The sequence below is a fragment of the Pan troglodytes genome, chromosome 8 (assembly GCF_028858775.2).
Source record: "Pan troglodytes isolate AG18354 chromosome 8, NHGRI_mPanTro3-v2.0_pri, whole genome shotgun sequence".
NCBI lineage: Eukaryota > Metazoa > Chordata > Mammalia > Primates > Hominidae > Pan > Pan troglodytes.
Window position 1 is genome coordinate 99,127,546 of NC_072406.2, and position 27,898 is coordinate 99,155,443.

The 27,898-nt window shown below is 54.5% G+C and overlaps 2 protein-coding genes across 7 annotated transcripts; one reads left to right on the top strand and one right to left on the bottom strand.

The window, feature by feature from the left end:
- Window positions 1-595: 595 nt before the first annotated feature.
- MMRN2 (multimerin 2) lies at window positions 596-23,026 on the bottom strand. 3 transcript variants are annotated; one of them, XM_507890.8, is made up of 7 exons: window positions 22,018-23,026; window positions 10,227-10,355; window positions 10,036-10,142; window positions 9,854-9,934; window positions 8,934-9,107; window positions 6,989-8,800; window positions 596-1,883 (listed from the first exon to the last, which is right to left on the bottom strand). In XM_507890.8, the coding sequence occupies exons 1-7, from the start codon at window positions 22,179-22,181 to the stop codon at window positions 1,501-1,503; spliced, it is 2,850 nt and encodes a 949-aa protein (XP_507890.3). In that variant the 5' UTR covers window positions 22,182-23,026; the 3' UTR covers window positions 596-1,500. The 3 variants fall into 3 exon arrangements, with proteins under 3 accessions (XP_507890.3, XP_009457130.2, XP_009457129.2); XM_009458855.5 differs by having other exon boundaries at window positions 10,227-10,477; window positions 22,018-22,092; XM_009458854.5 differs by lacking the exon at window positions 22,018-23,026 and adding an exon at window positions 18,685-20,316.
- On the top strand, window positions 20,402-27,898 carry SNCG (synuclein gamma). Of its 4 annotated transcripts, none has more exons than XM_063780815.1 (7): window positions 20,402-20,500; window positions 20,971-21,066; window positions 23,228-23,458; window positions 24,272-24,313; window positions 24,588-24,767; window positions 27,246-27,317; window positions 27,603-27,898. In XM_063780815.1, the coding sequence occupies exons 3-6, from the start codon at window positions 23,338-23,340 to the stop codon at window positions 27,281-27,283; spliced, it is 381 nt and encodes a 126-aa protein (XP_063636885.1). In that variant the 5' UTR covers window positions 20,402-20,500; window positions 20,971-21,066; window positions 23,228-23,337; the 3' UTR covers window positions 27,284-27,317; window positions 27,603-27,898. The 4 variants fall into 4 exon arrangements, with proteins under 4 accessions (XP_063636885.1, XP_003951754.1, XP_054516296.1 ...); XM_003951705.5 differs by having other exon boundaries at window positions 20,411-20,500; window positions 24,640-24,767; XM_054660321.2 differs by lacking the exons at window positions 20,402-20,500; window positions 20,971-21,066 and adding an exon at window positions 23,041-23,119.

Here is a 27,898-nt window from a genome sequence, read left to right on the forward strand (position 1 = left end):
TCTGATAGCTAGATGACTGTTTTCTCAGGCCAGTTTGCTATAGGATCTGAACTTTTTTGAAAACCATATGCTGGTATATTACAGGAATAATTGCAGCTATGAGCTGTACTGTCTAGTCCAGTATTAGTATCTTTGCCTAGTGTGGAAGCTTCCAAGTCTTTTATGTAGAATAAACGGAAATCATTCTACATAACAGGGCCTGGAATAATCAGTCACATTTACCCACATAGTTTCACGTTGTCCCATATTTTTTTTACCTACTCTACCAATTATTTTTGCCCTCCAGAAGTAAATGAGGCAGAGATTTGAAGGGCATCACTTTATTCCAAAGTTGATCATTAGGGGGATTTTTACAGTCTTTCCCTCCTCCCTCAGCTGCCTCCTGCTTAGAGATGCTAACAAGAATTACGATGGTCCTAAGATACTGGAGGAAGTAAAAAAGTTGAAGGCCCTACACATTTTAGTTCACGTTTGGCATTTCTTGGTCTTTACCCTACGTAAGGCAAGGAGAAAAAGACATGAAATTTAAATTACAGATAAACACAAGTGTATTAGTCCATTTTCACACTGCTATCAAGAATTGCCCAAGACTGGATAATTTATAAAGGAAAGAGGTTTAATTGACTCACTGTTCCACATGGCTGGGGAGGCCTCAGGAAACTTACAATCATGGCAGACAGTGAAGAGGAACCAAGGCATCTTCACAAGGTGGCAGGAAGGAGAATGAACACAGGAGGAACTATCAAACTTATAAAATCATCAGATCTCTTGAGAACTATCACAAGAACAGCATGGGGGAACCGCCCCCAAGATCCAATTACCTCCACCTGATCTCTCCCTTGACGTGGGGATTATAGGGATTACAATTCAAGATGATATTTTAGGTGGGGGCACAGCTAAACCATATCCTACAAGGAATGACTGAAACTAAAGATACTAATTTCCTTTCCCTTGGTTGGCCAGGCTGTCGTCTTCATTACTGACTAATAGAGACCAAGCAGGTTGGTTTAATCCCATTGCCCTCTAGTGCTTTCCAATGTTGGCCAAAATGTTGCCTCCATTTTAAACATTCCTCCTGGGGAAGAATGTCTTTCTATCATACGATAAGGGAGAAGAGAAGAGGAAGCAAGAGAAAAGTTTAAAGTGTTGTACAGAAGTTTCCAACCACAGGAGGAGCAAAACACCAAAGAAGTTGTAGAATACAGGGTGTGGTGAAGAGTTGGAGCCCAGGCCGTGCTGTCTGAGAAGGCATGCCAAGCCAAGGTTCAGGCTTCCTAGGACCATGTCCTGCCCGGAGAAGCATTCCAGTCCTTCTCATCATGGAGAAATGGCCAAGCCCCGTGTGGTTAGAGGGAGGCCACGTACACCACACCGTCTTTGCAGAAGGTTTCCAGGGAAGAGACAGACCAACTGAATGACCTCCAGCCCATCCTTGGCCAGAGCCCCAGGCCAAGGAGAGCTGGGCGAGTCCATGATGTCTGATCAGATCGGGGCTGGGGTTCAGGTCTTAAACATCAGGAAGCCCCCAAATGCAGTGCCCGACAGGCTTCTCTTTGTTATTGATCCCTGGGTTAACTCAAACCACACTCGCTCACCCTTCTGCAGCTCAGCCATGGCAAAGACCGTTGCTGTGCTTCCACTCCCCTGCCCAGTGGTACAGACTGGAGTCCGATGGTGACCTCCAAACACCAGCTGCCCGGTGCCTGGCCCTGGGCCAAATTCAACGCTCACTGCAAACAGGTAGACACCACGCTCAGGGGCTCGGAAGTAGCCATGTTCAGGGAAGTAGCTGCTGCCAACGTTGATGTATGTGGTGTTGAACTTCACTGTCTGCAGGGCAGCCGTCCCTTCTGAAAAGCTGGCATAGAAGGCCACAGGGGATCCTGAAACATAACAGGACAGTGCTTAGTGACTCATCCCTTACACCGTTGGGTGAGAAATTAAACCCTGAGACCTACCGTCCTCACCTTATTAGCAATGGAAATAGGTCACTATTTCTAGATAACCTAGATATTCCCAACAGCAGTGTTATTGCAGGAGAAAAGCTAGATGGCCAATTCTGTTTTTCACTAATAGAGAGGAAGGAAAATGCAAGTCTGTTGTCTGAGCTGGTGTACATTTTAACAAAATACTTTCTTTTGTTTTTTAGACAGGGACTCACTCTGTCTCCCAGGCTGGAGTGCAGCAGTGGTCATGACTCACTGCAGCCCTTTTTTTTTTTTTTAACGTAGAGATGGAGTCTTACTATGTTGCCCAGGCTGATCTCGAGCTCCTGGGCTCAAGTGATCCTCCAGCCTCAACTTCCCAAAATGTTGGGCTTACAGGTGAGCCACCATGCCCAGCCACAAAGCACTTTCTCGTTTGATCCCTTTTCCTTCCAACTTCCTTGAGAGACAGTATCCCTGATTGACAAAACAGGTTGAATCCTTCACCGGCTACCCAAGGCTACATGGTTTGTAAATGGCAGGCTGGGACAGGAACACGGGTCTCTGACTCCCAGACGACCACCACTTGCTAGGAATCTTGAGATACTCAGGGGAGAGGGAGAAAATATCCATCCTCAAGGTAATAATAATGCTAACACTGGGAAGGTATCTGCAGAGCCATGAAGGCTGGATCCTCCTGGATGTTGAAGACAGAACCTTGGAGAAAGAAGGAAAGAGCAGGTGGAGCCAGGGAAGAGAAGCCCCTTCAAGCTGGTCTTCTTTTTTTTAGTTGATAAAGGGTCTCTTGTTGCCCAGACTGGAGTGCATTGGCGATCACGGCTCACTGCAGCCTCAACTTCCTGGGCTCAAGCAATCCTCCCACCTCAGCCACCTGAGTAGCTGGGTCTACAGGCATATGCCATCATGCCTGGCTAATTTTTTATTTTTTGTAGAGACAGAGTCTTGCTCTGTTGCCCAGGGTGGTCTCAAACTCCTGAGCTCAAGCGGTCCTCCCACCTCAACCCCGCAAAGTGCTGGGATTACAGGTGTGAGCCACTGTTCCTGGCCAAGCTGGTCATCTTACATATGGGTAAATTGAGGCCCAGAAAGAAAAAGCTTATTGCTCCAGACCACACAACTAGTAAATTACCAAGCCTCCTGGGAGCAGACCTTGAATCTCTAGACTTCTGGTTCTCTGCAGGGACCACTTTGGCCAGCCTTAGGACAGGAACACTGACAGAACACTGGTGCCAGGCCCATGCACGGGCACAGAAGCAGAGGAAGCTGCCATGTGTGGAGGGTGTACAAACAGCCAGGAAGAAGCCAGTCCTGCTGCCTGGACAGCATGGTTGGGCAGCTGGGGACAGGGTCATGAGATGGCACAGGAAAGGTAAGTCCTACTTGGGTCCTGGCTGTGACACTGGCCTTGGCACCAACGAGGTCATGTCCACCATGGGGTTCCTCAACCTGCTCCCTCTGTAGGGGTTTAAAACAAGGTCCCCATTTCTTAGGTGATAAAACCAAAGCCTTCAGAGGAGCAGTTTGCTGAGCAATTACTGACTTGGGTCCCGGAACTCAAGCCTCAGCTCTTTGACTCCCAATCCAGCAAGCCTTTGTGAATAAAAAAATGTTGCTTTTCTCTAGTTCTGGAAGATTTTCTGAGAATTAGACAGTTGAGAATAGCTTTCTCATTTGTGTTCAGATTGTGTCAAATCAGCCGGGCGCAGTGGCTCACGCCTGTAATCCCAGCACTTTGGGAGGCCAAGGCAGGCGGATCACCTGAGGTCGGGAATTCGAGACCAGCGTGACCAACATGGAGAAATCCCATCTCTACTAAAAATACAAAATTAGCCAGGTGTGGTGGGGCATACCTGTAATCCCAGCTACTTGGGAGGCTGAGGCATGAGAATCGCTTGCACCTGGGAGGCGGAGGTTGCCGTGAGCCGAGATCACGCCGTTGCACTCCAGCCTGGGCAACAAGAGTGAAACTCCTTCCAAAAAAAAAAAAAATGCCGGCCGCAATGGCTCACGCCTGTAATCCCAGCACTTTGGAAGGCCGAGGTGGGCGGATCACGAGGTCACGAGATAGAGACCAGCCTGGCCAACATGGTGAAATCCCGTCTCTACTAAAACTACAAAAATTAGCTGGGCATGGTGGCAGGCGCCTGTAATCCTAGCTACTCGGGAGGCTGAGGCAGGAGAATCGTTTGAACCCGGAAGGCGGAGGTTGCAGTGAGCCGAGATCGTGCCATTGCACTCCACCCTGAGCGAAAGGGCGAGACTCCGTCTCAAAAAAAAAAAAAAAAAAGATTGTGCCCAAGTCAGAGGCCGGCGGCTGCCTCTGCAATTCCCCTAACACCCTGCAGGTGGTTCTCTCGCCTTGCCGAAGGAAGGCCGGCCCGCAGCGCCCTCTACCGGTGCTAGGCCCTCGTTCCGGCCGTTCCGTCCGGGCGCCTGCGCAGGGAGTTCCGCCGCAAAGAGAGACCCCCCCAACCCAGCCTTGCGCCTGACAGGCCCTAAGATGCGGGAAGGGCTGTGCAAACTCAGAGTGTGCTTCCCTGCAGGGCACACATTCAAGCCCTACAGCCTTCCTACAAACAAATAAAGGGAAATTTGGGGTGTGTGTGTGTGTTTGAGACAGAGTCCTACTCTGCCGCCCAGGCTGGAGTGCAATGGAGCTATCTTGGCTCACAGCAACCTCTGCCTCCCAGGTTCAAGCGATTCTCCTGCCTCAGCCTTCCAGGTAGTTGGGATTACAGGTGCCTACCACCACACCTGGCTAATTTTTTTTTTTTTTTTGACAGTTTCACTCTTCTTGCCCAGGCTGAAGTGCAGTGGCGCAATCTCGGCTCACTGCAGCCTCTGCCTCCCGGGTTCAAGTGATTCTCCTGTCTCAGCCTCCCGAGTAGCTGGGATTAGGCGCCTGCCACCACACCCGGCTAATTTTGTATTTTTAGTAGAGATGGGGTTTCACCATGTTGGCCAGGCTGGTCTTGAACTCCTGACCTCAAGTGATCCACCCGCCTCGGCCTCCCAAACTGCTGGGATTATAGGCATGAGCCACTGCGCCCGGCCTGGAAATTTGTTTTTAAGGACATTTTTTTGAAATAAATATCGTCATGGTAGACACATTTCCAAACCATGGGGCAAATTCTGAAAGTCATCAGCATATTGAAGCCTTGCACCACGCACGAGAGGAAACGAGAGAGAAGTGTCAGTGTCGGTGGACACAACCTGAACCCTGAAAATGCTGGGGAAATGGGAAAACGTTGACTGCGTTCCTACATGAGGTAAGCCTCGTGCTAGGTATTTGGTAAACGCAGCAGTCTTCATAACAAAACTTTGACGTGGGTAGGGATTCTGCCATTTTACTGAGGAAGAAACAGACAAGTGATGCCAGAGCCTGGGTGCTTCCCACTGCTCCACATTGCCTCTTGGGCCATAGGGAGGGTCAGCTGGGGCAGGGGCTGCCTGGGACGGGACCTTCAACAAGGCTTTGGACTTGCCACATGCCAGGCTGCACATGGCCAAGATGGTGGCCTTGTACTTAGCCCTGTGTCTGGGTGGGGAGAGGCCACAGCTCCAAGGCCAGCCTCTGGCAGAGAGAGTCACTTGAGACACAGAGCCTAGTTGTCCCCCTCCCAGGACCACACTCAGGGAGGGGATGGGAAGCTTGGTTGCACATGCCTTCAGCCTCAAAGCCAGCTCCCAGGCCCAGGGCCCTGCAGGGACCAGCCATGGAGGGCCTTTTGGAGGTGAAGAACCGGCACCCTAAAGACAGCGCTCCTCTGCTGCTCACTAGCTGTGCAAGCAGGAAACTTCTGTTTGCGCCTCAGTTTCAGGTAAGATGGAAGTGCTGATGAGTGTGTCATTGACCTGTTGGGATGGGTCATTGTGGTAAAGCCCAGGAAGGGGACTAGCACAGAGCGATGAGACAGGTTAACTGTATTTGCAGAGGGAATGAGCTCCTTTCAGGGCCCACGGCTTTCCCTGTACAGTCCACTGAGGTGTGTTCCAAGACCTTAGCAGGTGCCTGAAATCTCAGACAGTACCAAACCCTATATATACTATTTATTTTCCTCTATGTACATACCTATGCCAAAGTTTAACTTGTAAATTAGGCACAGTAAGAGATTGACAATAATAATAAAATATAAAGCAATTATAACAGTATACTGTAATAAAAGTTATATGAATGTGGTGTCTCCCTCTCTCAAAATCTTATTGTACTGTACTCACCTATTTTCTGATCGTGGTTGATGCAAGAAACTGAAATCAAGGCTGGGCACATGGCTCACACCTGTAATCCTAACACTTTAGGAGGCTGAGGTGGGCAGACTACTTGATCCCAGGAATTTGAGACCAGCCTGGGCAACATAGCAAGACCCTGTCTCTACAAAAAGTACAAAAATTAGCTAGGCATGGTGACACATGCCTGTAAGTCCCAGCTACTCTGGAGGCTGAAGTGGGAGGATCAGCTGAGCCTGGAGAGGTCTAGGCTGCAGTGAGCCATGATCCCACCACTGTACTCAAGCCTGGACGACAAAGTGAGACCCATCTTAAAAAAAAAAAGAAAAGAAAAGAAAAAAAAAACCCTAAAATCATGGAAAGTGAAACAGAGCTAAGTGGGGCTGCAAGTGGCCACAGTCCCTATCCACATTCTTCCTAGATACAGTGGCTTAAACGCACATGGGAATGAAGGGGGTGAGGTGAAGAGATGAGATGGGGGGACTTGAAGGCTGCCCTGGCAGGGCAGGAGGCGATGCCCTCTCTGCAGCAGGAGCAGTAGGCGGCACTAGTGTGCCTGTGGCCTCCAGGCTCTGCCGCTCACGGGCTCTGGCACTAGCAGGTGGTTCTTGTGACTTCTGTCTCCCCATAAGCCAGGTAGCTTGAGAGACCCACACCCCTGAGAAGCAGGTGGGCCAAGGGGAAGGTGGACCTAGTAGGGGTGACGGATGGCCATCCTGTTCTCTTTCTTCCTGGCCCTCTTGGAGGCAGAAGAGCTGCCGGCAGCCGGCCCTGGCCTCCTAGGCTCGTCCAGTCTCCCCAGCCCAGGAACTCACCTGCCTCCCAGAGCGCCGCGCCCAAGGCACCTGGCACAGGCCCTGTGACGCGTATGTCCACCAAAGGCTCCGCTTCCTTCTTGTCCCTCTTCCGGGGAGCTTCCAGGCCTTTCTGCTGCTTCTTCCCTTTCCTGCTCAGCATGGTCTGCAGCTTCCCCAGGTCCAGGCTGACGTTGGCTTCCATGAGCCCTTGGAAGTTCCCAAAGAGGCTGTGGAAGAGCCGCTGGTGCTGCTCCAAGCTGCGCTGAGTGGCGAAGAGTGCGTTGTGGAGGCCGTCAAGGGAGGCGTTGAGGGAGGCGGCCCCGGCCCCGGCCTCGGCCTCGCAGCACCGCCCGACATTCTTGACGTCGTTGCTCAGGCGCTGGAGCTCCCGCGCCAGCCCGGCCAGGGCGGTGGTGGCGGCCTCCTCGCGGCCCGCGTCGTGGCTGGGCTCCAGGTGCTCTGCCGGCCGCGGGGGCTCCGAGGCCTGCTCCAGGGCCGTCACTCGGGCGGCCAGCTCGTCCCAGCCGAGCGCCTGCTCCTGCAGCCCGCTAGCGGCGTCCTGCAGGGCCACGCGGATCTGCTCGTAGCTCAGGGGCAGCGGTCCCGGCGTCTGCTCAGACATCTCCTCCAGCACCTCCTCCCCGAAGAGCGCGGCCAGCACCGCCTCGTGCCGCAGCGCGTCCTCCAGCAGGGCGGCGAAGGCGCTGTGCAGCTGGCGCACCTCGTGGCGGGCCTCGGCCGCGGCCGCCTTCAGCGCGCCCACCTCGTCATCCAGCGCCTGCACTTGGCTCCGGAGCCGCGACGTGGCCGCCCGCGCCCGCTCGCCCTCCGCTTTGTGCGCGTCCACGGCCAGCGACACGGCGTCCACGGCGTTCTGCAGGGCCTGCAGGGAGGAGCCGTCCAGCTGCCGCCGCTCGTCCAGGCTCACCTGGGTCTCCTCCAGGGCACGCGTGGCGTCCCTCTGGCCCTCCCGGATGACGTCTAGGTCTAAATAGAGCTTCTGGCAATTGCAGTCCTTCACGTACTTGATGAGGTCGGCATGGCCACCCTGCAGGTGCTGCAGCGTGAGGTTGAGCTCCAGGAGCTGCCGCTCCACCTCCTCCTTGTTCTCCTCCATGATCAGAGACTTCTCCATCAGGATCACGCGCAGCTCACGGAGCGCCGTGTGGTTCACCTGCAGTTCCTCCATCTGCCGCTCCACCTTGCTAATCTGATCGAAAGTCTCGTCCGATTCGGAGTACAGTTCCTTGATCTCATCCACGTGCCGGGTCAGGGTGGCCCTCATGTCCTCCAGGGTGTACTGCAACTCCTCCTCCCTGCGGGCCGTGGTCATGTGAAGCTCTGAGAGGTTCCTCTGCAGCTGGCCCAGCCTGGCCTGCAGGCTGTCCGGCTCAGGCCTTGCCCCAGCCCCGGGCGTTGCCAACACCAGACTGCCATTGGTCCCTGGGGCCTCCTGAGCCTTGTGCAGCCTCTTCAATTTGGTGTCCACATCGGCTTGGAGCTCTGAGATCGAGCGGTGCAGGGTAAAGTGCTGGGCGTGCAGGCGGTCCTCCACGTCCTGCCGCAGCTGACCCACTCTCTGAGTGTTCTCCTGGACCTTGGCCTCAAATTTGGCACCAAGCTCCTGGAAGTCAGCCCTGGCCACGGCACTGTCCTGGACTCCGGAGATGGCCTGGCGGTTGGCCTCCACATCAAGAGACAGGTTTCTTATGGCCTGGGTAAGGCTGTGCAGGCTTTGGTTAAAGCTCCTCCAGATGGGGCTGAAATGCACTTGTAGGAAGGTGTCCACGTGGGGTAGCAGCACCTGCTCCAAGGATCTATCAGGGAACTCTGCAACAGACATGTGGTGTGACACAAGCCCTGCAGGAGCAGACACTCCTCCCAGGCTGGGACCAGCGGGGTCCTCCCCTCCTCCCCTCAATGTGACCAGGCTCTTCCTCAGCCCCTAGAGCCTGCCACTCACCGTGCCCTGTTTGATTTGCTTCCATCACTGCAGCTGTGAGGTTACCAGGCAGGGCTTTCCACAGGCCTGGCAGGCTGTCTGCCACCCGGTGCACATCATTCTGGAGATCTCCCAGCAGATGTTCCTGCTGTTCCTGTTGCACCTCAACCTCATTGATCACTGCAGCAAGGTGGCCTAAATACACAGCAGACATAAATGTCAAGGGCTAACTCACCAGGCCTGGGAAGATCACAAGGTTCAGAGAAGGAGAGTTGAAGGCTGAGAGCAGGGAAGTTAGCTGCTGATGTCCTCTGAGCAGGAGCTTAGAAGCCTTAAACCCCTGGAGGGCAAATGCATAGCAAGTGAGCCCTCACCCTGCCTCCTACAGCAGACATGACTAATCAATCATGGTACACTCCCCTCCTCAGCACATGCACATGGCCTCACAACTTCATTCTTGGCAGCCCTTGTCAATAAATACTTCACCACATAATGAAACTCATTTACTTTCTCAATCTTGGGCCCAGCCTTAAAGGGCCCTGCTGCAAATGGTGTCTCTTGGTGGGTTTCCTGTGCTGACTCCAAGACCAAGGACAGCATGACTTCCTGGCTCTGGTTAGGGCTGTGGGAAAGGGTGAGAATGCTTTTTCGAGGCACAAGGGCTTGTGTGGTTCAGCGGGGCAAGGAAAGTGCCAGATGAACCAGTCCTTCCCAGAAGATGGGGTGAAGGAAAAGTGTGTGTGTGCTTGGCCAGCAGGCCGCTGGGGGCCCTGTGAGCCTGGCCTTCAAGGTAGGAGGTGGTACAGGCCACAGAGCAGGCCTTGCTGATTCTGGAGGCAAGGTTTCCCTGAAATGGCACTGCTGTATCACAGGAGAAAGGGCCAGCTGGCTACATGGGCCCCACCGGCCTGCCTGCCTGCCCCTTCCGGAAAGCAACACACCAGGTTCGAAGCTGACTGGTCCATCCTGAGGTTCCTGGTGGCTGTCACCAGGATCTGCAGGCTCAGGGATTGCCATGGAATCTGCAGAAGAAAGCATTAGATATTGACCCCAGTGGTCAGAGGAGCTGCTTGACCTTGGGGATCAGAGGTCAAGTGGGGAAGGGGGCCGCAGGGAGCCCTACCATGGTGCTCGCAGTTGGGGCCCGTGTAGCCAGGGCAGCACCTCCAGGCCAAAGAGGTCAGCACCTTCTGCTTGACCTGGTACACTGGCTTGTGGGCCATGCGGTACCTGGAAGAGGAGGAGGGCTGGCTCAGTGATTCCAGGGAGGGCCCGCTCCAGGCCTGGGCAAATGGCCCACCCTCCCCTACTCACATGACTTTGACTTTCTGGCAGTCTGGAGCTCCCTGCAGACACGGCTGCTGCGAGTGGATGAGGAATTTCTCTGTTTTGCAAAGAGCTAGTAAGGTGACCAGCTTGGACATTGGGTAGGGGCACCAGTTACTGGAAAACAAGCCAGAGGAGAAGGCTGCTGAGCCACACTCAGGTCAACAGGGGGTGCCAGTGCAGAGCCACCGGTCCTCGCCTCCTGCCGGAGCAGTGGTGGGATTCTGGAATCCATTATCCTGAGAAGAGAGCCTTCCGCATTATTCATCCCTGGGCTCCAGAGCAAATGTTTCACAATCCCTACCTGCAAAGAGGGCACCTGCTCCACCACCTTCCCGAAGCCTCCCCGAGCCAGCAGAGAGGCTGAGAAACCCACCACAATCTAGAACTGTGAAAAGCAGCTCCAGGGTGATGATTGCTTTAGCCAACAAAACTAACAGCCAGAGTGTGGGGAAAACACCATGTGCACTGCAGCTGTCTGCATGGATTCCCTTTGGTGAGGTTAGCCACAGAGCCAGAAAGCTCTCGCTGTTTCTCCTGCTACCAATGTGCAGCTGGGGCTGGAGAATCCTGGGTTCGAATCCCTCACACTTTCTGGCTGTGTGACCCTGAGTGAGGCACTTAGGGAGCTTCTCTTTCCCCATCTATACAATGGCGATTGTAATGCCCTCCTTTAAGTGGGCAGAGAAGCACCAGGTGCCTGGCTCCTGACAAGCGTTCTGTGAACACAGCTCCACTGCCCCATTCCAGCTGCCCTGGCAGCCTGCCCAGTTGCTACTTACATGAAGGACCAGCTCCCTGGCCATGCCCATTAGGACCATTCTAGAAAGGGACTTTCAAACAGTTGTCCTAAGGAAAGGTAAGCAGCTGGGCGGAGCAGTGTCCTCTCTGGGATGGCCACCGCATCAAGGTCATGCAAGGTGGTTGGGGGTCACACTCAGCATCCTGCACACCTGATAGGTAGCCCTTCCATCCTGGCCCTTCACCAGCATGTACTGTGGTGGTCCCAGGAGCGGGGGGACACTCATGCTGACAGAGCCCCAGTTCACTGACCCAGTGGCTGACTCCATGGGGTCAGTGGCAGTGGTCAGAGAGCCCTTCCCCAGGCAGCCAGCTCCCAGAACAGAGCTCGTGAGAGTTGCAAGTGGCAATGATCTCTGTGGCACAGTACAGCTCAGCACCTCTTGGGTGCCGGGTGCTGCACTCAAGCTCAGGGTGTGGATGTGGAGGTGCAGACTTTCCCTTCAGGATCCCCAGGGAGAGCGGGCACTCTTAGAATGGGTGAGAAGTGCTAGGATCTGCAGAGACTTTCAGGAGAAGGAGCTAATGGGGCTGTGTCTTAAGGCCAGAAAGTCGGATGAGGCACCAGATGTGACAGGGGTGCGAGAGGGTGAGGAAGGGGCTGCAGAAGGAGGCTGGGATGAAGGGAGAAGCCGGACCTCAGCGGAGAAGCTGGCCCATGTCCTGAGGGCATGGGAAATCATGGAGGGGTTTCAGCAGGGAAGTGGCATGAAAGAGCCACCCTGGTTCCTGGGTGCAGAGATGATGGGAAGGCAAGATGTTGGCAGCTGTGTCCAGGGTCTGGGGAGAGATGATGGCAACTTGGACTGAGTGATGGTGGACATGGGAGAAGTGGCCACATTTGTGGGCTCTTAGAAAGCAGCATTCAGAGGCCTTGGTGATGAAGTGGCTGTCAGTGCCGGAATTTTATTCTCTGGAGCCGGTCTTTGTCCTGGGGCCGTCAAGCACTGTCACACAGGGGATAGTGTTGGGAAAGGCAGGGACGGGGGATTCGAGTGACTTTTTTTTTTTTTGAGACGGAGTCTCGCACTGTTGCTTGGGCTGGAGTGCAGTGGTGCAATCTCGGCTTGCTGCAACCTCCACCTCCCAGGTTCAAGTGATTCTCCTTGCCTCAGCCTCCCAAGTGGGCTGGGATTACAGGTGCCCACCACCAAGCCTGGCTAATTTTTTTTGTATTTTTAGTAGAGATGGGGTTTCACTATGTTGGCTAGGCTGGTCTTAAACTCCTGACCTCGTGATCCACCTGCCTCGGCCTCCCAAAGTGCCGGGATTACAGGTGTGAGCCACCGTACCCAGCCGAGTGACCATATTTTGATATTTTGAGTGCTGAGTCCCCAGCCTGCTTTACCCTCTCAGCAGCAGACTGGAAAAGTTTCTCAGGAAAATAAGCCAGCCCGAGAGGTAAAGACCCAAAGCTGCTGACAGCAGGGGTTCTCCCATAAAAATAGCCAACCAGAAGATCCTACGACAAAATGGGTAAGAAAGGAGTATTCATACACCCCAGCTTCCAGTCAATTTCTCAGTCTTTCTCCTCTTAAGTGAGCAGACATCCAAGATTTACCCAAGAAACACTGTATTCCAAAAGAGGGCCAGGTACAGTGGCGCACGCCTGTAATCCCAGCACTTTGGGAGGCTGAGGTGGGAGGATCCTTTGAGCCCAGGAGTTTGAGTCCAGCCTGTGCAACGTAGTGAGACCTCATCCCTACAAAAAATTAGCCAGGTGTGGTGGCGCATGCCTGTAGTCCCAGCTATTCAGGAGGCTGAGGTAGAAGGATTGCTTGAGCCCAGAAGTTTGAGGCTGCAGTGAGCCATGATTATGCCACTATACTTCAGCCTGGGTGCACAGCAAAACCCTATCTCAAAAAAAAAAAAAAAAAAGAGGTTGAAGTGGGCAAACAAAAAAATGTCAACCTGGACAAAAACTAAGACTGTGTAAGGAGAAGAGAACCACTCAAACATTTGTACTAAGATTTCCAGGTTGATAAAAGAAATTACTGCACCCAAGAAACAAGACCAGGAAGCTATGAAAAAAACAAATGAGGGGGAGATGGGAGAGGAAGGGTGAGCATTCAGAAAACAAAAAAGAACTCTTGGAAATTAAAAACGTGACAGTAGAAATGAAAATATTTAATGGAAACGTTAGAGGGTAAAGTTAAAGAAATTTCCCTAAAAGAGCAAACAGAGAGATGAAAATTGGAAAGAGAAAAGAAAAATAGACGACCAGTCTTGCAAATGTAACATCCAAATAGTACAAATTTCAGAAAGAGAGAACAGATGGAGGAAATCATCAATGAAAAAAAATCAGGCCGGGCATGGTGGCTCATGCCTGTAATCCCAGTATTTTGGGAGGTTGAGGCAGGAGGATCACTTGAGCTCAGGAGTTCGAGACCAGCCTGAGCAACATGGCAAGATCTCAATCTCCACAAAAAAATTAAAAAATTAGCCAGGTGTGGTGATGTACACCTGTAGTCCCAACTCCTCAGATGGCTGAGGTGGAAGGGTCCCGTAAGCCCAGGAGGTTGAGGCTTCAGTGAGCTATGATTGTGCCACTGGACTCCAGCCTGAGCAAAAGAGCGAGACCTTGTCTCAACAACAAACAAAAAACATATTCCAGAAGTTAAGGACTTCAATTTCCAGATTCAAAGCACCACCAGTTACCTGCAATATGATGAAAATACACTTACATCAAAACATGTCATATGAAATTTTAGAACTCTGGGAACAAAGATGGTTTCTACGTGCTTCCAGAGAGGAAAACCAAGACAAACACACTCATACAAAATCAGTAATTGGAATGGCTTTGAACCTCTCAACAGCAATATTGGAAACTGGAACACAGTGAAAATTGCATTCAAAATACTGAAGAAAAATAATTTACAACTCAGAATCTTATATCCAGCCTAACTATGAACCAGTGTGGGGAGTGAGAATAAAGACATTTTCAAACAACCCAGGTTTCAGAACATTTACCTCCCATGTATCCCAGTAGGAGACTACCTGATGAGCAGTGGTTTGAAATATTGCCTGCACATCAACACCATCATGCAAGCCAGGTGTGGTGGCTTGCACCTGTAATCCCAGATACTCAAGTGACTGAGGTGGGAGAACTGCTTGAGGCCTGGAGTTTGAGATCAGCCTGGAGACATAGTGAGACCCCATCTCAAAAAAAAAAAGACACCCAAAAACAAAACCATTGTGTGACACTTTAAAAATAATAGTCTTGGGGCTGGGTGTGGTGGCTCATGCCTGTAATTCCAGCACTTTGGGAGGCCAAGGCAGGTGGATCACTTGAGGTCAGGGGTTCCAGACCAGCCTGGCAAACATGGCAAAACCTTGTCTCCACTAAAAATACAAAAATTAGCCGGGCATGGTGGTGCACGCCTGTAATCCCAGCTACTTGGGAGACTGAGGCAGGAGAATCACTTGAACCCGGAAGGCAGAGGTTGCAGTGAGTGGAGACTGTACCACTGCACTCCAGCCTGGGTGACAGAGCGAGACTCCATCTCAATAATAATAATAATAATAATAATAGTCTTGGGCCAGGTGCAGTGGCTCATGACGGTCATCCCAACACTGGGAGGCCGAGGCAGGAAGACTGCTTGAGACTAGGAATTTGAGACCAGCCTAGGCAATATAGTGAGACTTCATCTCTACAAAAAATAATAAAAAGAGGCCGGGTACGGTGGCTCATGCCTGTAATCCCAGCACTTTGGGAGGCCGAGGCAGGCGGATCACGACGTCAGGAGTTTGCGAGCAGCCTGGCCAACATAGTGACACCCTGTCTCTACTAAAAATATAAAAAATTATCTGGGCATAATCTCCCAATTATCCTAGCTACTTGGGAGGCTGAGGCAGAAGAATCGCTTGAACCCAGGAGGCGGAGGTTGTGGTGGGCCAAGATCACACGATTGCACTCCAGCCTGGGTGACAGTGAGAGACTCCGTCTCAAAAATAATAATAATAATAAAAAGAAAGAAAAATAATAGTCTCCTAGATCCCCTGAGGTTAGGGCCTGAGCACCAGCATTTTAAGGCTCTCTGGGTAATTGCATGGCACACCCAGGATGCAGAACCGTGGTGTCACAGGAAACACTCTAACAAAACAACAGAGAAAATCAAGAAAGAGAAGGCACAAGATCAGGAAACAGGTTCCAACACAAAAACCAGGTGAAGGGAGCCTCCAGAATGACAATGGGCTGTGGTATGAGGGCAGCAGTTCACACTGGAACACACCTGGAGGCTCTGGGAGCCACGTCTCCAAGAAGACGCAGCTGATCTGACACCTGGCGTGAATGAGTGTAGAGAGCAGATGTGGACAACTGGCTGAGGGTGTGGAGTTGAGTTAGTGATAAAGACACAGAATAAGCAGAAGAAAAAAGCAAGACATGAAATTTTAGAACTCTGTGAGTTCTAAATTTTTACTACAGGGAAAACCAAAAGTGTGCAAGGGGGCAAAAAAGTTTCACAGTTTATTTCAAGGCTTAATGCTGAGCAGTACACATGGCTCTATGGATGCGTGCACATGCATTTGCTTTGGGGTAGGAATGAGATCTAGCTCATAGATAATGCTACTTCCATCCCAGCTACTCGGGAGGCTGAGGCAGGATAATTGCTTGAATCTGGGAGGTGGAGGTTGCAGTGAGCCAAGATCACACCATTGCACTCCAGCCTGGGCAACAAGAGTGAAACTCCATCTCATAGAAAAAAAAAGATAATGCTATCTCCTAAGAAGTAGCAATGCAAACATGTTCTTTAGTGATACAGAGGTAAATGCAAAAGAATCACCTGCAAAGTTGAAAGTCATTGCCTTTGGGACCAGAGGGAGCTGGGGCTTCTGACTGTCTCAACAAGCCTTATAGAACCAGTTGACTCCTAATCAGGAGATCAGCAAACTTTTTTTCTAAGGGTACAGGTAGTAAATATTTGACACAAGGCCAGCTACATAATCTTCAGGGCCCAGTGCAAAATGAATATGTGGGGCCTCTCCTTCAAAAAGTATGAAGAATTTCAAGACGGTGACACCCAGGGTGGGGCCCTCCAGAGTGCAGGGCCTTGTGTGTGACTGCACAGGTCACATGCCCCTGATGCTGGCCATGGTTTCAGGCTTTCCAGGCCACATGAACTCTGTCCCATCTACTCAACTCTGCCATTGTACCACAAAAGCAGTCAATGACAACATATAAATGAACCAGCCTGTCTGTGCTCCAATAAAACTTTGTTAGCAAAAACAGGTGATGGGCTGGATTTGGCCCACTGGCCATAGTTTTCTGACCCCTGCCTATGAGTATATATAACTAATAAAAATGAAACTTAAAAAAAAATCATTTTCATCAGGAAGAGAAAATGCAGATGAATAATCAAGAACAGTTTGGAACCTGGACACAGTGACTCATGCCTGTAATCCCAGCACTTTGGGAGGCCCAGGCAGGAGGATCACTTGAATGCAGGAGTTTCAGACAAGACTGGGCAACATGGCACAACCCTGTCTCTACAAAAAATACAAAAATTAGCTGGGTGTGGTGGTGCGCACCTCTAGTCCCAGCTACTTGGGAGGCTGAGGTGGAAGGATTGCTTGAGCTGAGGAGGTGGAGGTTGCAGTGAGCCGACATTGAACCACTGCACTCGAGCCTGGGTCTGCCCTGTCTCAAAAGAAAAAAAGAAAGAACATTTTGAAAGAAAACAACGAGTAGGGAGTTTCTCTCACAACTATCAAGACCGACTCCAAAGCCAAGGAATGAAAATGATGGGGCGTTGGCTCAGGATTTGATATGCCAGCCAGTGGGAACAGAGACCAGGAAGGGGCCAGTGCATCTCCAAGGGATCAGTCAACGTAAAAAGGGGACACCTCACGATAAGGATGGAAGGAAGGAAGGAATGCTCACTCAACACTGAAACAGAGAGCTGGGAAGGCGCTGGCCCCAGAGCTCAGGAGCCACAGGTGTCATGCTTGCCTGCACAGACATCCACCTGGGGCCCCATGGAAACTCCTGGAACATGGGCTCAGTATCGGGGGAACCCACTCCCAATATTTCAACATACATTCTTTCTATTTTCCCTAAGTGTCGACCAGTCTGAGAAATAAAGAGAAAGAGTTCAAAGAGAGGAATTTTACAGCTGGGCCTCCAGGTGTGACATCACCTATCGGTAGGACTGTGATGCCCACCTGAGCCGCAAAACCAGCAGGTTTTTATTAAGGACTTCAAAAGGGGAGGGGGTGTACGAACAGGGAGTAGGTCACATGCTTTAAGGGGCAAAAAGCAGAGCAAAGATCATATGCTTCTGAGGAAACGGGGCAAGGACAAAATCAAAAACTCCTGATAAGGGTCTACATTCAGCAGTTGCATGTATTGTCTTGATAAACATCTTAACAGAAAACACGGTTTGAGAGCAGAGAACCAGTTTGATCTCAAATTTACCAGGGCTGGGGTTTCTCAATCCTGGTAAGCCTGAGGGTACTGCAGGAGACCAGGGCATATCTCAGTCCTTATCTCAACCGCATAGGACAGACACTCCCAGAGCGGCCGTTTATAGACCTCCCCGCAGGAATGTAATTCTTTTCCTAGGGTCTTAATATTATATTCCTTGCTAGGAAAAGAATTTAGCGATCTCTCTCCTACTTGCACATCCGTTTATAGGCTCTCTGCAAGAAGAAAAATATGGCTCCTTTTGCCCGACCCCGCAGGCAGTTAGACCTTATGGTTGTCTTCCCTTGTTCCCTAAAATCGCTGTTATTCTGTTCATTTTCAAGGTGCACTGATATCATATTATTAAAACACACGTTTTACAATCAATTTGTACAGTTAACGCAAAATCACAGGGTCCTGAGGTGATGTACATCCTCAGCTTACGAAGATAACAGGATTAAAAGATTAAAGCAAGACAGGCATAAGAAATTATGAATATTATTAGGGAAGTGATAAATGTCCATATTAAAAAGAAATCCTCACAATTTATGTTCAGAGATTGCAGTAAAGACAGGTGTAAGAAATTATAAAAGTATTAATTTTGGGAACTGATATATGCCCATATTAAAATGAAATCTTCACAATTTATGTTCCTCTGCCACGGCTCCAGCCTGTCCCTCCGTTCAGGGTCTCTGACTTCCTGCAACAGCTCAGCCCTAGGGAAAAATCTCTCTTAGACCAGTGGTTCTCAATGGGAAGAGAGGGTACTTTCCCCAGGTGCATTGTCACGACTGGGTGGTGGGTGCTACTCATGACTGGGTATCTCATGGGTGGGGCCCAAAGATGCTGCCAAATACCCTACAATGCATAGGACATCTCCACACCCCACCACAAGGAATTATCTAGTCCAAAATGTCAGTATGCCAGGGCTGAGAAACTCTCTCTAAACAAACTTCCATTCCTTGCAAACCTCTGACCTACTGCAGAGGGCCTGGAAGGCGTGTGCCCCAGGCACGCCTGGCCTGGTCCAGCCTGCCAGGAGTGACTGGGACTTTCCACCTCAAGCTCCTGGAAGTGGAAACTATGCCGCCCACCCTTCCTGCCCAGGAACTTTCTCCGCTGACCTGCCCAGACTCTGGGCTTCAGCACTGCTATTCTCTCTGCCCATGCTCCCCACCCTGGGCAGGCCCTCCCTTGGCACAGTACAGGCTGCTGGCCCAGAACCCTGGGAACATTCCTGACCTTTGCTTTGGCTTCCTCCAGCTCTTGGCAGCTTCTGGCTGGCCCTTGATGCCCATGCCCCCGGCCCAACTTGCTGAAGTGCCCATTTTTCCCTCTGCCCCTCCGTCTCAGGCTGGCTTCATCTTTGTGCCCTCCCTTGGGGAGTCCTGCTGGGTGCCCTCATCTCCCAGTGGCCAACCCAGAGTGGATGTGGGGCTCCTCTGGCCTGGTTTGGAGCTGCCCTTGGTCTGCTGTGGCCCCAACCTGCTGCTCCACCCAGATAGGAGGGTACGTGGACTCCTTTGGAGCTTTAAATGGAAGCTGGGCGGCCTGCGTTCTCTCCTCCTCCTCCCTGAACCCACAGTGACCTTGAGCAAGGCCCTTCCCCCGTCATCGAAATGCGAAGAAGCTGTGCCTCTGCGGCACACAGATCAGAGCTGGTGTGGGGGGAAGGGGGAGGGAGCCTGTGGGAGGGGGAGGGCGCATCCATTATGCAGATTGTGTGGAGTGCCTTCCCTTCCCCAGCCAGGAAACGCCCTCCCAGGGGCCCTCAAGTCTTCCTTGGGAAGGAAGGCGTGTTCTCAGCAGCCTTGTTTTGTGAGGCCCTGAAGCCAGCCATTAACTTGACCATTCCAGGGGAGAAACTCACAGGATTTTGTCCTTGAGTCAGAAAAGGGCCTTGGCAGAGAAGCCTGAGGCTCTCAGGGATCAGCCCAGAGCTAAGAACCCCTGAGCGTGGTTCTGGAAGCTTCAGCTCTGGCCAGTGGGGGTTCTTCCCTGTTCATACCAAGGGCTCTGTGCCCGGCAGGGGTCGGGGGTGGGGGTGAGGATGGGGGAGGAACAAGTGCAAAAAGTGCATCGTGGCCCAGAGAAGGCGGCCTGTGCTCTGCCCTGCTCCTGTGTGACCTCCAGTCATATGCTGGACTCCTCTGGGCCACAAGCCCCCAGCTGGGAAAATCTCAGTGCTCTTTGTGTAAGGGTCAGGAGAAGCCTGAGGCTGGTGACTGGGGCCAACCAGCCTGCTGGCAGCAGCATCCCCTACACGGCCACCCTCTTGGGGGGACAGGACAGCCTGGGTGGGCCTGGGCTCTCACTGTCACTTAGGAGCTCTGTGGCCCTGGGAGGCGTCCCCACCCCTCCAAGCTGTCATAGCAATGTGATAGATGGGACACCTTGCCTGGGGCTCAGCACAGTCCCTACCGCAGACTGAGTTCCACTGGGACAGCAAATCCTGGGTCTGAGGCACCCACATTCTAGACATCCCCAAGCCAGGGCACAGAAACAGCCTCTTCCTCCCGGAGTCCTAATGCTCAGGCTGCTGGCTCCCTGGGCTGGGCCCCTCGGGGTCCCTGGCAACCTAAGAAGCAGTTAACCCCTTCGCTTCTCCACCTCAGGGAAGTCTGAGGACATAGTGGTTCTATTCAAGCTTCTCCTTGCAAAGGGTCTTATTGGGAACTGCATCCTGGGCCCAGCCTAGCCCTGGGGCTCTGGAAACAGATGTGAGTGGCAAAGGCAGGGCAGAATGCCTGGCCCTGGCAGCCGAGCCTCCTTGTGATGGTGTCGGTGTCACCACCCCTGCTAGTGGAACCCAATCTGCCTCCCCTTCCCATGCTGCAGGGACAGGGGCTGGAGCACGCTTCCACCTCCCTGGTCACAGGAGCAAGGGAAGTAATCAGCCCAGGAAGCCGCGCGTTTCCTTCCTTTCTCACCAGCCCATCCGGGTTTGGTGAGAGAGCATGGACTTGCCCTGTGGAGACTGCAGCTTCTGGATGTGGGAAGGAGAGCCCTGCAGGCAGGGGGCTTCCAGGCTTGGGACACCTGGGCATTCCTGGGCCAGGTACATGCACCCTCCCACTCAGAACCCCAGAGGACTGCGGGGCCCCTGCAGGGCTGCCCATCAGCAGTTCCCAAACCCTCACTCCTTGGGGCTAAGGGAGCAATGTCTCTCCCACAACCAAGGGGGTGGGGAGGAAGAGGAGCAGCTCCCTCCTCCCTCCCGTCCACCAGGTCCTCTCATCCTCCCTTTCATCAAAAGGAGGAAGGTGGCCTGAGACTAAGGCGTGGAGCTTCCTTGGTCCTGAAATCAGAGCGGAGTGGCTGGATCCAGCCCGCCCCTCCCCCGCCCCCTGCTCCCCTTGCCGCCCCACCACCGAGAATCACCTGCACCTCCCAGCCCTGAGCAGAGTTGGGGGCAGGCGGGAATGAGGTTTCTCCATGGCCAACTGCTCAGCCACTGCTCCCCACGCCACTGCCACCAGCCCCTCACTAAGGGGCCTCTTGCCCCTCCCTGGTCAAATCTGTTTTCAGGAAAGCACCCAACAAACCTGCAACTCAGAAGCCAAATGAGACCTATCCCAGGCAGGTCCGCTCTGCGATGGTGGCTCTCATACACCGCACAGAAGTGTAAGTTGGCCCCCCCTTACTCCCTAAATCCATGTAGATGCCCTTAGCCAAACAGGTCTGGTGTGTGGGGGCAGGAGGGTGGAGGTAGGAGCATCTGGGGGCTGGGGCTGGCTCCAAGTGCTGCAGAGAGTTCACTATGAGCTCTGAAGTCAAACTCAGATCCTGCTCCTTAGCTGTGTGACCTTGGGCAAGCCCCTCAGCCTCTCTGAGCCTCAGGCTCCTCCTCTGTAAGTGGGGCTGTTGGAGGGATGAACTGAGATACACGTGGCAAGGTGCCTGGCCCTGAGGCTGGGGGCCCCGTAAACAGCACCTGCTGCTCTGACTGAGGGGCAGTTGGAGATGAGGGGGGACTTACAGGCCCAACACCTCATCAGCAGGAGGGGCCCTGGCTCTGTACACATAGAATGTTGGAAAGCTATGTTCTGGGTCCAGTTGCAAGACCATCCTGCCCACTTGCTGGGTCGCTGAGGCAGAGCGCCCTGGACTGTGCTCTGGAGAGCAGGGGGCCCTCTCTGCTCACTGCTGGGCAGTCAGAGTCAGGTCCCCAGGGAACTCAGATCAAAATCTCAGGGCAGCCTTGCTGGGTCTCAGCTTTCAGAATTGATTTCTTTGGAAGAACAGGAGGCATAGCCAGGCCAGCTGGCAATGGCTTCAGCCACAGTCCCCCAGTGCCCCATGCTGGGTGATTGATGGTAGGAGCTGTGCCTCCCTGCCAGCCCCCCAAGCCCCATTCCCTGCCATGGCTCCGAAAGGGAACTCCCTGCAATTCTTAGGTGGATCCTGAAACACCCAGTCCAGGCTCCTTTTTCAGCCTCACAGATGGCCCAGAGATAGATACTATTAGCCCATTTCACAGATGGGACCCCAGTGAGGTCTAGAGAGGCTCTGCTCTAGCTGAGCTGGGACTCAGATCCTACTCCATGACCTCTGCCAAGGTCCAGGCCCTCTTACCGTCCAACGGGGTCCTTGCCGGTGTCCTCAGCCTCTGCCTTCCAGACCCCAGGTGTCCTGGAGCTCTGCAGATCAGAGAGGCTAGTACTGGAAGCCTGGGCCCATGCCCCCAGCAGCCCCCAGCCCAGGGGGCCCCCAAGGCTGAACAGCAAGCTCAGGATCATCTTGGTGGTGGGGCAGGCTCAGCTCACACTCAGCCTTGGCAAGTGGCTCCAGAAACTTCTAGTGACGTTGTCTTCAAGTTAAATCTCAGGAGGAAAAGAAAATACGAGGACAACAAAGAGAGGAAGTGGCCTGGGCCGGCCTACCCGGTGGGTCTTGTCCTGCCCCCCAACTACCCTGGCTGGCCCCACAGGGGCCGCCAACCACACAAGCCAGTTCCTGTCCCTGAGGACTTGGCTCAGGGACTCTGGGAATGTGGTAGACATGGGGTGGCCCCACCAAATGCATCCTTATGGGAACCTGCTCCCTGGGAGCCATGAAAAGAGCGTGGACTTCGAGGTGGGGCCACAGGAAGTGGTCAGGTCCATCTCAGGGGACCTGCTGCCCATCCACACTGCTGGCCAGGAAATGGGGGGCAATTCATGCCTCCTCAGCACCTTCAGCACTGGGCGGCTCAAAGAAGGGAAGGGACTATTCTGGGGTCACACAGCATGCAGCCAGAAGCCAAGGCATGAAGAAGTCTCTCATTTCCCCACCCCCACCCACCTCAGATCCTCCAACCGGTTTCATGGCAGCCCAGGGTCCAGCAGCATCCAGGATGCTGGTGGGTAGCTGCACAGCCCAGGCCACGGGAGGTTGGCTGTTCTCACCTAACAGGCCTATGTGGCCCTGACCCCTACCTAGGAAGCTGGGGACAATGGCCAAGGCGCCTCCCCTCTCTGTGCCTGTCTGTCCAGGTGCAGCATAGACACAGCACCCCTGGGGCCAAGAGCACCCAGCCAGGGCTGCCCCCATGGGTGGGCAGGGCAGTAAATGAATGAGGGACAGGTTGGGAGGTGGCCAGCCCCCTCCAGCCCCTGGAGGGCACGGGGCAGGAGAGCTGGGCTGAGCCAGCAGGAGCCCAGGGAGCCTGGTCTCTGCCTTCCTATCCTGGAGGAAGGTAAGGCTGAACCTCCTTCCCTCCCTCCCTCCCTCCCCACCCCCACTGCACGCGGGGCTGGCTGGGCTCCAGCTGGCCTCCGCATCAATATTTCATCGGCGTCAATAGGAGGCAGCGGGGACAGCCGCTGCGGCAGCACTCGAGCCAGCTCAAGCCCGCAGCTCGCAGGGAGATCCAGCTCCGTCCTGCCTGCAGCAGCCCAACCCTGCACACCCGCCATGGATGTCTTCAAGAAGGGCTTCTCCATCGCCAAGGAGGGCGTGGTGGGTGCGGTGGAAAAGACCAAGCAGGGGGTGACGGAAGCAGCTGAGAAGACCAAGGAGGGGGTCATGTATGTGGGTAAGTGGGGCATGGCAGGGTGGGACAGTGTGGTGGCCAAAGGGTGAGTGCCCAGTTACCTTCGCCAGACCTTACTCCCCAGCCCCAGGGAGGCATTTTGGGAGGGGGCGAGGCCCTGGCTATCAAGGCGGGGTCTCCAGACCCTGGAGCACCCACAATGCCCTGTGCACACCTATGTGTGTTTGTCTTTGGCCTCCTCGGGGCCTCTGGGTGTCAGAGACCGCAGACAGGGCTGGCTACCTGTCTGTGCACGCACAAACACATTCCCAAGCATACCAGCCTCCCCTGAGCCTGGAGCCCCTGAAGCCATGAGCAGCCTGTGCTCAGGTGGCCCCCACCCTCTCCACACGGGAGCGGCTACAGCCAGGTCATGGATCCCCTCCCTCCCCAGAGAGAAGGGGCAGGCTGGGGGATGAAACCTAGGCTCAGTGTTCCCTCCCCCGCATCCTCTCCTGGCACTCTCCGGAGGAGGAAGGGGAGGTCAAGCCAATGACTCAGCTCTGGCCCATCCTGTCCTGTTGCTGCTTCTGAGGCCCGGCCACACCCAGGCAGGGGCTGGACCCTGGGTCTAGCCAGTGTCCCTACCTCAGGCCTGCTCTCTCTTGTCCCCCACATTCTGTCCTGTCCCCTTCCCATCCATCCACTTCTTCCAGACACAGCAGGAAGAGGCCCTCTGAAGGGGCCGCCGGCCCCCAGACACCATCCTTACCCCCCACCGACCCCACAGTTTGTCCAGCTGTCCTATTGTGTTTGTCCTGACCGCCCCCAACACCTCGAGGGGGGTCTGGGCTGACAGCTCCATTTCCTCCCCAGGAGCCAAGACCAAGGAGAATGTTGTACAGAGCGTGACCTCAGGTGAGAAGCCCCAGGGCCAGGGGACACATGGGGGATAGGACCCCTGGGGCTCCTGCATCCTAGTGCTGGGGCTCAAACCTAGAGTCCTGCCTTACCCCCAACTGGGGTCCCAAGCCCTACAGACCCCTGCAGACCATGAGGCTAAACTAGGGTGGGCGTCTCCTTACCCCCACCAGCATCAGAGGTGCCCTGGAGTCAGAGGGAGCAGGGGAGGGTCCCATCAGGGCCAGGGCTCTGAGCTCCTGGGAAGGGGCTGCGAGCCTGACTCCAGCAGGCCTGCCTGGGGGCTGGGGCTGGGGCGGAGGCCAGCCAGTGTCCTACCATAGTGGCCGAGAAGACCAAGGAGCAGGCCAACGCCGTGAGCGAGGCTGTGGTGAGCAGCGTCAACACTGTGGCCACCAAGACCGTGGAGGAGGCGGAGAACATCGCGGTCACCTCCGGGGTGGTGCGCAAGGTGAGCCCCGGCCCTCAGACCTGCCCAGTCCTCTCCTGGGCCCAGAAAGGCTGCTGGGCGGAGGTGGCATCACTCCACTCCACACCCCAGGAAACAAGACGGGGGGCTGCGGCTGGCTTCAGTTTCAGTACCCACTGAGCGCCGGCGTGGGGTGGGGTCCATGCTTGCTGTTCGACCCGCATTCGGGTCTGGAATCACCACAACCACCCCTTCGGGGGACTTGGGAGCCCATCTCATAGACAAGGAAAGTGAGGCTCAAAACCACACCTTCTGGACGGCTCTCAGCACTTAGGAGACACCCCATTTTATAAGTGAAAACAGGATCCCACACGGTGACAGGCAGCCTCCCGGGCAGTGGTCACCAGGCCGGGGGCTGAGTAGCACCAGCCCCGCCCCCAGGGCCTAGCCTCCCTCCCTGGGCTGGGCGGGGCAGCTGCCTCCTGCTGGGAGCCTCAGGGAAGTGGCGTCCCCTAGTGGTAGGAAAGCAGTGCTGCTTCTGACCCTACCCTCTGCAGCTGCCTTTGTGTGTGTGTGTGTGCACGTGTGTTGAGTGAGCATGTGGGTGCATTTGTGAGAATGTGTGGGTGTGCATGCGTGTGAATGTACACATGCGTGTGCGGCCCAATAGCAGACAGCACAGGAGCCGTGGGGCGCTCCCCAGGGACAGGTGTTGGCTGGGTGAGCTGTCCCAGCACCTGTGACACAGCAAGCTCTGCTTTACGCATTGTACGCTTATTAGTTCATTTAATAGACACAAAATCCATGAGACGGTGTGTAAACTAAGGCCCAGAGAGATTAATGTGCCCAAGGTCCCACGGCTAGTTCATGTGAGCTTGGAATTCCCCTGAGCAGCCTGTACTCTGAGAGACCCTGTGGCAGTGTAAGTGGTGGCCTGGGCTAGGATTCCAACCTGGGGGTGGGGCGGGGGAGCAGTGTCCAGCTCTCCTACCTGCTCCAGGCCTCCTAGGTGGTGGAGTCTGAGGCTCTGAGCACTGAGAACCCCTGCGTTAGGAGTGGGTGGGTGGAAGGGTGGGGGCTGCCCTACTCCTCTTGGCTCTGGGGCGATGCCCAGGTGTCTGCTTCCAGGGCCAGCACAGGGTCTCTATGTCCTTGGAGCTGGCAGCTGCTCCCTCTCCTAGTTCCCCTTTCTCGTTGTATGACCTTGAGAAGCAAAGGAACCTCTCTGGGCCTCCGTGTTCTCATCTGCAAGATGGGGTGAGAGTGTCGGCCTCCCTGGGCTGTGTGATGAGGCAGGGCCATGACCTCCATGAAGCAATTCTCCTGGTCTATGTGAGCACCCAGCAGAGGAAGGTGACCATCATCATCATCATCATCATGTGTCCTGGGCAGAACACATAGAGCCCCAGAGGGCTCCTCCCTCCTCACCCCCAGCAAAAGAGGCCCTGGGGTGAGGGTGCCCGGGCATTCCTTGTGAATCCCGGAGCAGGGCTAGTGAGCCCTTGGAGCCACCTCGAGGGAGACTCATTTCCTGGTGACACCCAAAAACCAGTCACGACTCATCTCCCAGTGAACCGTGAAAGGCCTCAGCAGGGACTATCTGACCACTCATACCCCTGGCCTCATCATCAGCCTTAGGGCAGCAGGACTCAGCAGGTGGCCACCTGCCCTGCCCCTGGATAGCCTGGCCTACTCCAGCCAGCACAGCACTGCCCTTTTATGCCCCACTCCGCCAAGGGGCAGGATGGCCCTGGGGCAACACAGAGGTGACAGTATCCCCGCCTCCCCCCGGTCCCCCGCCAGAGGCAGGTGCTGAGGCCAGAGTGCAGGGCAATCACCAGTGTGGTCCTACACACCCAGCTGTCATGATATCTCACGCAAGTGTCTGGCTGGCATGGAGTGCAGGAGATAGAAGATGGGAAGTGAGAGAGGACTGTGTAACCTCTGCTGGCCCTGACCAGCCTGAGCCCAGAGCCTGTCCAGGAGGCAAGGAGAGGGAGCCATGCTCCTGTGGACTGAAGTGGGCCTGGAGCAAGCCTGATCTGATGCCAACACACCCCACCACTTTGAGCTCGAAGGCCCTGAGCTGCATGCCAAGCCTCCCTGGCCTCAGAGTCCCTTTGTGAACCCCAATCAGCCTTCCTTGTAGGGCTACTGAGGGTGGGGTCAGACCTGGGGCTTCAGGGGCCTCTGCCCACTCTCACCCCCACTCCACCCTACCCCACCCAGGTTCCTCATCAGTGAAGCCCAACTAGGGGCTTCCCAGAGACTGGGGACCAGCTTGAGGGGTGAAGCTGGGCTCCAGGGTACTTGGTTTCCCTGGAAGGCCTCGGCATCATCAGAGCCCCGGGTATTGTCTGAATTGCACACCCCCAATACCTCCAGCCCCTCCAAGTACAACAAGGCCATGAGGGGCCTCTGCTCCTCCTTGAGGCCAGGGTAGACAAGGCCCTGGTTGCAGGGCAGCTAGGGGTCTCTGCATTCTCCACATGGTCTCATGCCCCCTTTTGTCCCCTACAGGAGGACTTGAAGCCATCTGCCCCCCAACAGGAGGGTGAGGCATCCAAAGAGAAAGAGGAAGTGGCAGAGGAGGTAGGAGCTGGGCTCCTGGGGTGCACCATGGGGGGTTCCTGGGTAGGGACCCCATCCCCCACAGACGCACTGCTTGCCTCCTGGGCTCCCAGGGCCCAGAGGGGCCTCCTGACCTTCCATAGCCCCTACAGGGACTGTGTGCAGGGCTAACCCTCAACCTGAGTGGGAGGTCCCCCCACGGATGACCCCTCAGGCATGGGGCACAGAAGACAACTTTTCTCAGCTCAGGGTGGCCCATTAAGGCTGGGGCCTGGAGCTGGGTGTGCGGGTCATTCTCTCTCCCAGGCCCAGAGTGGGGGAGACTAGAGGGCTACAGGCCAGCGCGGATGACCTGAAGAGCGCTCCTCTGCCTTGGACACCATCCCCTCCTAGCACAAGGAGTGCCCGCCTTGAGTGACATGCAGCTGCCCACGCTCCTGCCCTCGTCTCCCTGGCCACCCTTGGCCTGTCCACCTGTGCTGCTGCACCAACCTCACTGCCCTCCCTCGGCCCCGCCCACCCTCTGGTCCTTCTGACCCCACATATGCTGCTATGAATTTTTTTTTTTAATGATTCCAAATAAAACTTGAGCCCACTCCTGC